The sequence below is a fragment of the Hemitrygon akajei genome, chromosome 22, assembly GCF_048418815.1.
Source record: "Hemitrygon akajei chromosome 22, sHemAka1.3, whole genome shotgun sequence".
Lineage (NCBI taxonomy): Eukaryota > Metazoa > Chordata > Chondrichthyes > Myliobatiformes > Dasyatidae > Hemitrygon > Hemitrygon akajei.
The window spans coordinates 54,480,969-54,491,902 of record NC_133145.1 but is presented as its reverse complement, the minus strand read 5'-3'; the positions used below and the strand labels follow the sequence as shown (position 1 = coordinate 54,491,902).

The 10,934-nt window shown below is 38.9% G+C and overlaps 1 protein-coding gene across 2 annotated transcripts in view; it reads right to left on the bottom strand.

The window, feature by feature from the left end:
* The window catches only part of tha1 (threonine aldolase 1), a 121,984-nt gene that overhangs the window by 26,187 nt on the left and 84,863 nt on the right, over nt 1–10,934 (bottom strand). For both annotated transcript variants that reach the window (XM_073026254.1, XM_073026255.1), the window contains one exon: nt 287–375. In XM_073026254.1, coding sequence (XP_072882355.1) covers nt 287–375 — 89 coding nt within the window. The remainder of the gene's footprint in view (nt 1–286; nt 376–10,934) is intronic.

Here is a 10,934-nt window from a genome sequence, read left to right as displayed (position 1 = left end):
AAAAAAAAGACTATTAATAAATAAACAAACAAATTAATTTACAATATTGGGAACATGAGTCCTTGGAAGTGTGTCCATAGGTTGTGGAATCAGTTCAGTGTTGAGGAGAGAGAAGTTATCCACTGTGCCTCCATACACATGAAAATGGTAAACCAAGTTCCAGTTTAATTTAGGTCAAACACATAATCTCACTTCCAAATCACATCTATGTAACGCTGCTTAGTGATGCTGTAAGAATGTAAAGCAACCACTCCTGGAGGCAAGGTGAGCGATAGGGGTATTGTACCTGTGCACTGCCTCCCTGCTCAAAGATGTAGATGTGTGCCTGATCACCAACAATGAGCTCCGATCCCCTCTCCCGACAGTGACACATAACTGCAAAGGAAAAAGGAGTCATTATTTAGCAATGTCAGATTTCATAGGAAGGTTTACTCAACATTGATCTGTAGGAACCAGGTAATCTGAGATTGCACAAGAGCAAGTAAACCAAAAAGCTAGCTTACGTCAAATTTATTTTATTTAGAGATACAGCATGATAACAAACTCTTCCAGCCTAATGAGCCCTAGCCGTCTAATTACACCCAAGTGACCAACCAACTGGTACACCTTTGGACTGTGGGAGGAAACCTGAGCACTTGGAGGAAACCCACGCGGTCACGGGGAGAACGTACAAACTCCTTATAGGCGGCCATGGGAAGTGAACCTGGATCACTGGTGGTGTAAAGTGTTATGTTAACCACTACTCTACCGTGCTACCTCTTAAAGTAAATGTTAGATATTTCATTTTTATTTAGAGATACAGAAAGCTAACAGGCCCTTCCGGTCCAACGAGCCTGCGCAGCCCGATTACACCCAAGTGACCAATTAACCAGCAAACCCGCACGTCTTTGGAATGTGGGAAGAAACCAGAGCACCTGGAGAAAACACATGCGGTCATGGGGAGAACGTACAAAGTCCTCACAGGCAGTGGCGGGAATCATATAACCATATAACAATTACAGCACGGAAACAGGCCATCTCGGCCCTTCTAGTCCGTGCTGACACTTACATTCACTTTAATTTCAAGTTCGATTTGGAGAAGGGAGTCGGAGGATCAGAATGGGAGTGCGGCGAGAGCCATCTTGAATTTTTCTTATTCTCATCGGAGTTAAGAGAGGCACAAGCAAACTTAATTCTCCAAATTGAACTTGGATTGCTGGCACTGACGTAGTGTGATGATTATGCCACCGAACTACAGACTCTGTGTAATGGCCACTGTTGCTGGGATCGCTCTGAACCACTTTGGGAAGTCATAATGGCTATCAAGAGCAATAGTAGAACAGTTTGTTGAAGATTTCTTTGTAAAAGTATGTGATATTACCCCTTCTTTTGTCTTCAAGTGCCTTCAACTAGACAAGATGGCAATCTTCACATTCCAACTGAAACAGAGATCTTTCTCTACCGGGTTTAAGACATATCAGTACACCCAAATGCTGAAGGATCAGATAGCATCTGTGAAGAAGAACAAACTATCAACATTTTGAAGATCCGTGCCAGAGTCCTGATGAAGGGTTTCAGCCGGGTACATTGACTGCTCATTTCCCTCCACAGATGCTGACTGACTCGCTGAGTTCTTCCCAGCATTTTGTGCGTGTTGCTCAAGATTTCCAGCCTCTGCAGAATCTCTTGGGTCTAAGACATGTCAAGGGTTCCAGGATCCCAGTCCTTTCCTCACTCCTGCCCAATCTGGAAGGCTCCCCTGATCTTGGGGCAGAGGTGGTCAGCGATATCGCTCATAGAATCAAAAGTAAAGTATTTGCAAACAAAAAAATTCTCATATAACCGTATAACAATTACAGCACAGAAACAGGCCATCTCGGCCCTTCTAGTCCGTGCCAAACACTTACTCTCACCTAGTCCCACTGGCCCGCACTCAGCCCATAACCCTCCATTCCTTTCCTGTCCATATACCTATCCAATTTTTTTTTTAAACCTGCCTCTACCACTTCTACTGGAACCTTGTTCCACACAGCTACCACTCTCTGAATAAAGAAGATCCCTCTCGTGTTACCCCTAAACTTTTACCTCCTAACTCTCAACTCATGTCCTCTTGTTTGAATCTTCCCTACTCTCAATGGAAAAAGCCTATCCACGTCAACTCTATCTATCCCCCTCATAATTTTAAATACCTCTATCAAGTCCCCCCTCAACCTTCTACTCTCCAAAGAATAAAGGCCTAACTTGTTCAACCTTTCTCTGTAACTTAGGTGCTGAAACCCAGGTAACATTCTAGTAAATCTCCTTTGTACTCTCTCTATTTTGTTGACATCTTTCCTATAATTTGGTGACCAGAACTGTACACAATACTCCAAATTTGGCCTCATCAATGCCTTGTACAATATTAACATTACATCCCAACTGCTATACTCAATGCTCTGATTTTTAAAGGCCAGCATACCAAAAGGTTTCTTCACCACCCTATCCACATGAGATTCCACCTTCAGGGAACTAAGCACCATTATTCCTCGATCACTCTGTTCTACTGCATTCTTCAATGCCCTACCATTTACCATGTATGTCCTATTTTCATTAGTCCTACCAAAATGTAGCACTTCACACTTATCAGCTTTACACTCCATCTGCCATCTTTCAGCCCACTCTTCTAACTGGCCTAAATCTCTCTGCAAGCTTTGAAAACCTACTTCATTATCCACAATGCCACCTATCTTAGTATCATCTGCATACTTACTAATCCAATTTAACACCCATCATCCAGATCATTAATGTATATGACAAACAACATTGGGCCCAGTACAGATCCCTGAGGCACACCACTAGTCACCGGCCTCCAACCTGACAAACAGTTATCCACCACTACTCTCTGGCATCTCCCATCCAGCCACTGTTCAATCCATTTTACTACTTCATTATTAATACCTAATGATTGAATCTTCCTAACTAACCTTCCATGTGGAACCTTGTCAAAGGCCTTACTGAAGTCCATACAGACAACATCCACTACTTTAACCTCGTCAACTTTCCTAGTAAACTCTTCAAAAAATCCAATAAGATTTGTCAAACATGACCTTCCACGCACAAATCCATGTTGACTGTTCCTAATCAGACCCTGTCTATCCAGATAATTATATATACCATCTCTAAGAATACTTTCCATTACTTTATCCACCTCTGATGTCAAACTTACAGGCTGATAATTGCTAGGTTTACTCTTAGAACCCTTTTTAAACAATGGAACCGTCGGATTTCCGGTAAGATGGCGACTGCTTAGCTGCTTCGAACTTTTGCTCCATCATTCTTCCTATCTTTGCACTACATGTCTCCATTCTTAAACCTTAGTTAGGTATTTTATTGGGTCTCTTTTACTTGCCTGCGAACACATCTATCTTATAATGTCTAACAAAAGTGCTAAAACCAGGAAAAAAGAAATTTCTACGACTTTGCCGGTTGACATTCTCGCTGCTTTGGAACAGCATCGACAAGATATTTTAAACGAATTTAGAACTTATTTCAACCAGCTGGATGCTAAATTGGATCGGATCAACGCTAGAGTGGACGAACAAGCTGAACATTTATCTCGCATCGACTCAACTTCTGAAGATTTAAAACGCCGTGTTCTTTATCTCGAGACTCTATGCTCCAGCCTAGAGGAGAAGAATTGTAAACTTTTTTCCAAAATGGTGGATCTTGAAAACCGTAGCAGACGTTGTAATCTACGAATTCTTGGTTTGCCAGAGGCCACCGAACAGGGCTCTCCCGTGGAATTTTTTTCCGATTTTCTTTGTGAGATTTTTGGGAAAGAATTTCTTCCGACTCCACCTGAGCTTGAAAGGGCACACAGGATCTACGTTCCCCGTGCAAATCTGGGTTCCCGCCCACGGCCGGTAATTTTGTGCTTTCATCAATACCAGGTGAAAAACCGTTTGATTATGGAGGCACGCCACAGAGGTACTTTTGCGTTTCAAAATACAGTCATTCGTTTTGTGGAGGATTTTGCCCCCCAGGTTCTGAAGATGCGTGCTGAGTTTAAAGGTGAAACAAAAGTGCTTTTTGATCGTGGTTTCAGACCCTCCCTTCATAATCCAGCCGACCTGCGAATTACGCTTACTACTGGAGAATATAAGTGGTTTAAATCAGTGAAAGATGCTGAGGCATTTGTTGGAAGTCTTCCGGCCAGCCCGTCTCCTCAGGAACCCGGTCTGACCTTCTAAAATGGTGGATAAGTACCGTAGATTCCGGACTACAGAGCGCACCTGATTAAAAGCCGCTGGCTCTAATTTTAGAAATAAAATCAATTTTTTAATTGTAAAGGCCGCACCGGATTTTAGGCCGCACTGGATTTTCGGCCGCAGGTGTCCCACGTTGTAATATGAGATATTTACACAGAAAGATATTACACGTGAGGATTTTTTTAACTTTTAATTAAATCCATATGGTAACAAAAACAAATACATATTGCAAATGCTTTTTTTCGAACCGTGCCCGTAACGCGGCTACTTTTAAATATACGTTGCGTATACTTCTTTACTGAACAACATTCCAATATCTCCTAACGACTGGTAAAAAATATATATACTGCAGCCTACCAGGAAAAGTTATTGATCACCTTTAACTTAAAAGCAGCGTTCGCTCAGATCCAAAGCCGCTCGCGTAATGCGCTCCCTCCCTACGTCCCGTTTCATCGCAAACCGGCATTTTCCCACAAGACACCGCGAAACCGGGTGTGACGTCATAGCATCCCGCGATGTAGTACAGAAAACAAATATAGTTAAAACTCTTCTAACTTTAACTAGAAAATGAATTACTAAGCGAAAATATTATAAACTAAGTAACTGCCATAAGGCAGCACAATGCTTCGAGTGTTTTCCATGTTGATGAGGGTGAGTACAAATGACTGATTTACAATAATTTAATTGTGAAAGTGCGCTTGATTTATCGTACAATTTCATTGGACCTCTGTGAACTACTCATCAATTTTATTGGTCTACTGTTATGAGGCAAAATGTTTACGAGGCGGCATGAAAAAAATCATGTATTAGCCGCTCCGGATTAAAGGCCGCAAAGTTCAAAGCTGTTCAAAATGTGGGAAAAAAGTAGCGGCTTAAAATCCGGAATCTACGGTACTTCTCGTAGTAAAGCTATTTTTTCCGGACTCAGACTTTTCTTGAATAATTCAGACATTATTTATTGAAATTCTAAGGGCTGTAGACAATCTCTCCCTGGACTTGGTGCGTTTTTTCTAAATAGATAATCCGAGTTTAATGCTTCCCTGCGGACGTTTAGATTGTACGTGTGTAATCCATTTTATTCTTGTATAACTTTATCTATAGAGATCTACAAGCAACTTTAACTTGTTTTGGAGGTTTGGAGTTTTTATTGAAGGCCTCCCTGTTGGTTGATTCATAGTTTAAGTTTTGCTCCCTTTTTTTTCTGTAAATGGTTGATAAGTACTCTCTTCGAATCTACAATTTCCCCCTTTTCTCCCTCCCTTTTTTTTTCTTTTAATCTTGTATAATTTTTCACGGGTAGGTTAGTTTTGGTTTTCTTTTGATTTTCTTTGTATTAAGTTTTATACTTCTGTTGAAGTTGTTCCTATTTGTAATTATGTTTTCTAGTGCATAAACTAGCTACTATTTGCTATAGTATTTACTTGGCGTAATAACAGTACTTGGGTTAATTTTTTTGGTAGAGCTAGCTGCTTTTTTTGGTAGCCGTCTAGTTTTGGGTTGCGAGGGTGGGGCGGATTCTCCAGTTCCAACACTACTCACTGTTTCCTTTGCTTTCCTTTGTTACTCAGGACATGTTTCTGTTTTGATTCTACGAATCTATGTTTACATTTTTGCTCCCAGACTGTTATTGTACTGCTTGACTTTTTATATGCCTGCTGCCTTCTACGCACTAACAATTGATAATGGTTAATACACTTAAATTTGTGAGCTGGAATGTAAAGGGATTGAATCACCCTGTTAAAAGAAGGAAGGTCTTCTCACATATTAAACAACTCAAAGCTGACATTGCTTTCCTTCAAGAAACTCATATTTGTTGTTTTGATAACTCCCGGCTTTTGTCAAAGTGGGCGGGTCAGCATTTTCATTCATCCTTTGCCGCCAAAGCTAGGGGGGGTCTCCATCCTTATTAATTCAAATGTTCCTTTTGAACTCCATAATAAGATATCTGATACAAATGGCCATTTTATTATTGTTTCTGGTAAACTATATAATACTAAAGTTGTACTAGCAAATCTGTATGCCCCCAATTTTGATGATGTTAATTTTTTTGAACGTTTTTTCTCCTCACTACCACACTTAAACCCATACTCTCTTATACTGGGTGGTGATTTCAATTGTTGGTTAGATCCTAATTCGGATCGATCGTCCTGTTACTAGACCACCTACTAAATCTGCCTTAGCTATTCAATCGTTTCTCTCTAATTATGGTATCTTTGATATATGGCGTTTCCTTCATCCTACTGAGAGAGATTATTCTTTTTTTTCACATGTTCACCATACCTTTACTAGAATTGACTACTTCTTACTCGATAATCAACTCATTCCATTTGTCTATTCTTGTGATTATCAGAGTATACTGATTTCTGACCATGCCCCAAATACTCTGTCTTTAAATTTTCCTGGTCTCCCTCAGAGGAATAAACACTGGCAGTTTGATTCGACTTTATTATCGGATGATGATTTTCTAAAATTTATTAAGGATCAAATAACCTTTTATTTTAACACCAATACATCACCTGAAGTGTCATCCCAGATTGTCTGGGATGCCATGAAAGCATGTTTGAGGGGCCAAATAATCTCTTACACAGCAAATCTTAATAGAAAGTCCTGTGCAGATCGATTAGACCTCATTAATCAGATTAAAGATTTGGATCAACTGTATGCTCAAACTAAGAACCCTGAACTATACAAGAAGCGTGTAGAACTTCAAGCTAAATTTAACCTCCTGTCTACTCAACCTGTCGAAAGCCAACTTCTTGAAAGTAAGAGTCGCTTTTATATCCATGGCGACAAATCTGGTAAATTTCTAGCCAATCAGTTGAGGCGTTCCAAAGCCAAACAACATATTACAAAGATCCGGAAGGAGAATGGTGACCTTACATCGGATCACCTAGATATCAATGACGCATTTAAAAATTTCTACTCTCGACTTTACTCCTCTGAATCTTTGAATGACAATATCTCTGTTGACCATTTTTTAAATAATCTGAATATTCCTTCGCTTTCATCTGATTTTAAAGCCAAACTTAACGCGCCTATATCATCAGAAGAAATATCTTTTGCAATTTCTGTACTGTCTTCAGGGAAATCTCCTGGACCTGATGGGTTCCCCGTAGAATTTTATAAATCATTCTCTTCACTTCTCTCTCCTCAGTTACTCTCAGTATTATCTGACTCATTTGGGTGTGGCCAATTGCCACCCTCCTTTAATGAGGCATCTATTATTCTTTTATTAAAAAAAGGGTAAAGACCCAACAGAGTGTTCCTCGTATAGGCCGATTTCTTTGCTTAATGTTGATGTTAAAATCTTGGCCAAAGTCTTGGCTTATAGATTAGAAACTGTTATTCCCTCTATTATTTCCGATGATCAAACTGGTTTTATTAAAAACCGTCTCCCTTTTTTTAACATGCGACGCTTATTTAACATTTTATATTCACCTCCAACTGGGATTCCTGAATGTGTTATTTCCCTCGATGCGGAGAAAGCATTTGATCGTATAGAGTGGAACTACCTTTTTGCAGTTTTAGAAAAATTTGACTTCCGTCAAAGTTTTATCTCTTGGATCAAATTGCTGTATTTGTGCCCTACTGCCTCCGTTTTAACTAATTTTCAGAAATCCCAGTTATTTAACCTCAAATGTGGCACCCGTCAGGGATGCCCTTTAAGTCCCTTTCTCTTTGATTTGGCTATAGAACCCTTGGCGATAGCATTTCGAAATTGTTCTGAACTGACCGGGATTTGGAGAGGGGGTGTTGAGCATAAAGTTTCTCTTTATGCCGATGACTTATTACTTTTTCTTTCAAATCCATCTACATCCTTACCTCCAATGTTTTCACTTCTTGACCAGTTTAGCCAGCTCTCTGGATATAAACTTAATTTACATAAGAACGAACTTTTCCCAATTAATAAAGCACAAGAATTAACATTTCATGATCTCCCTTTTAAAGTAGTTCATAATCAATTTACTTATCTTGGGATTACAGTCACAAGGAAGTTTAAAGATCTCTTTCGTGAAAATTTTGCCAATCTTTCATATACTATTAAACAGAGTCTGTTACAATGGTCACCTCTTTCTATGTCTTTGGTAGGTCGTATTAATGTTGTTAAAATGTATGTTCTCCCTAAACTTTTATATTTATTTCAATCAATCCCAATTTTTATTCCTAAATCTTTTTTTGATTCCTTAGACTCTATTATTTTGTCATATCTGTGGAAGAATAAGCGCTCTAGAATTAATAAAGGTTATCTCCAAAAATCTAAAAAGGAGGGTGGCATGGCTTTACCTAACTTTCGTATTGGGCAGCCAATATACGTTGTGCTACCTTTTGGTCTTTTTTTCATGGCCAACCCGAGTGCCCTAATTGGGTGGCAATGGAGTTGAGCTCCACTAAAGAATTATCTATCTCTGCACTTCTTGGCTCTGTACTCCCTAGTAGTTTGTCCAGATTAATAGTTAATCCTCTTGTTAGACACACTCTGCGTATTTGGGCTCAGTTTAGGAAATTTTATGGTTTCCATGGTTTTTCCCTTTCTAGCCCTATCTTACATAATCACCTTTTTTTACCTACTACGTATGATTCAGCATTCCATGATTGGTATAGGAAGGGCATTAGACATTTTGAAGATCTTTTTATTGATAATCGCTTCACTTCTTTTCAACAACTCTCTGCTAAGTTCAATCTGCCCAATGCTCATTTTTTTAGATATCTCCAAATTAGACACTTTATTACTCCTTTAATTCCTAACTTCCCTGAAATGCCTGAGAAAAATGTTATGGACTTATTTCTTTCTATTAATCCACTAGGTAAAGGTTTAATATCATTTATTCATGATAAATTAGCAGCCTTACGACGTGCCCCTGTGGATAAAATTAAAATGGCATGGGAGCATGATTTAAATACCTCCTTATCTGATGAGACTTGGGACTCGATTCTCAAATCGGTTAATTCAACCTCTCTTTGTGCTTGCCATTGTCTTTTACAGCTTAAGATTGTTCATAGAGCCCATATGTCTAAATCTAAATTATCTCGATTTTACCCTAACATTAGTCCGCTTTGTGATAAATGCAAAAGGGGCGAGGCCTCTCTCATTCATATGTACTGGTTTTGTCCTAGCTTGGAGAAATTTTGGAAAGATGTCATCATAACGTTATCGCATATTCTGAATCTCCACCTAGAACCTAACCCTTTAATTGCTTTGTTCGGTTTCTGGGGTGAGACAGATTTACGTCTGAGTTCGACTAAGTGTTGAATATTATCTTTTGCCTCTCTCCTGGCTAGACGTTTAATCCTCCTTAGATGGAGAGATGTTGCCCCGCCCACACATGCTCAATGGCTTAACGATATTATGGCCTGCTTAGACCTTGAAAAAATTCATTATTCAGTTCTTAATTTGGATTTAAATTTCCATAAGGTCTGAGGACCTTTTATTGAGTACTTTCATAACCTTCCTCTTGACTAAGGTTTTTTTTCGGTCCCTTGCTTTCAGCTCCTTTTTTTTGTTGGTAGTAGGCATTAATATCTTCTGTTGCTAAGTGTATTTACAGTTTTGGGGGTTTGATTGTCTTGATTTATATTCTCTATGTTGTGTTGTGGTTGGTCTGGAGTTTTTTTTGTTGCGGGGCTTGGGGAGGATACTAATTTTACATGTCTTCAATTTGGGTGCTTTCTCAATTATCTTTCTTTGTATCATATTATTATTGTTTGTTTATTTTTGCACTGTATCAATGTTCATTTTGATCTGGGGTTTTTTTATCTGTAGCTATGCAGAAAATGTATTAAAAAAAAACTAATAATAAAAAACAATGGAACCACATGAACAATACACCAATCCTCTGGCACCATCCCCATCCCTAATGACATTTGAAATTTTTCTGTCAGAGCCCCTGCTATTTCTACAATAACTTCCCTCAAGGTCCTAGAGAATATTCTGTCAGGACCGGAGATTTATCCACTTTTATATTCTTTAAAAGCGCCAGTGCTTCCTCTTCTTTAATCGTCATAGTTTCCATAACTACCCTACTTGTTTCCCTTACCTTACACAGTTCAATATCCTTCTCCTTAGTGAATATCAAAGAAAATAAATTGTTCAAAATCTCCCCCATCTCTTTTGGCTCCGCACATAGCTGTCCACTCTGATTTTCTAAGGGACCAATTTTATCCCTCACTATCTTTTTGCTATTAATATAATTGTAGAAACCCTTCAGATTTATTTTCACCTTACTTGCCAAAGCAACCTCATATCTTCTTTTAGCTTTTCTAATTTCTTTCTTAAGATTCTTTTTACATTCTTTATATTTCTTGAGCACCTCATTTATTCCATGCTGCCTATATTTATTGTAGATCTCCCTCTTTTTCTGAACCAAGTTTCCAATATCCCTTGAAAACCATGGCTCTCTCAAACTTTTAACCTTTCCTTTCAACCTAACAGGAACACAAAGATTCTGTACCCTCAGAATTTCACCTTTAAATGACCTCCATTTCTCTATTACATCCTTCCCATAAAACAAATTGTCCCAATCCACTCCTTCTAAATCTTTTCGCATCTCCTCAAAGTTAGCCTTTCTCCAATCAAAACTTTCAACCTTGGGTCCAGTCCGATCCTTCTCCATAATTATATTGAAACTAATGGCCTTGTGATCACTGGAACCAAAGTGCTCCCCAACACATACCTCTGTCACCTGACCTATCTCATTCCCTAATACGAGA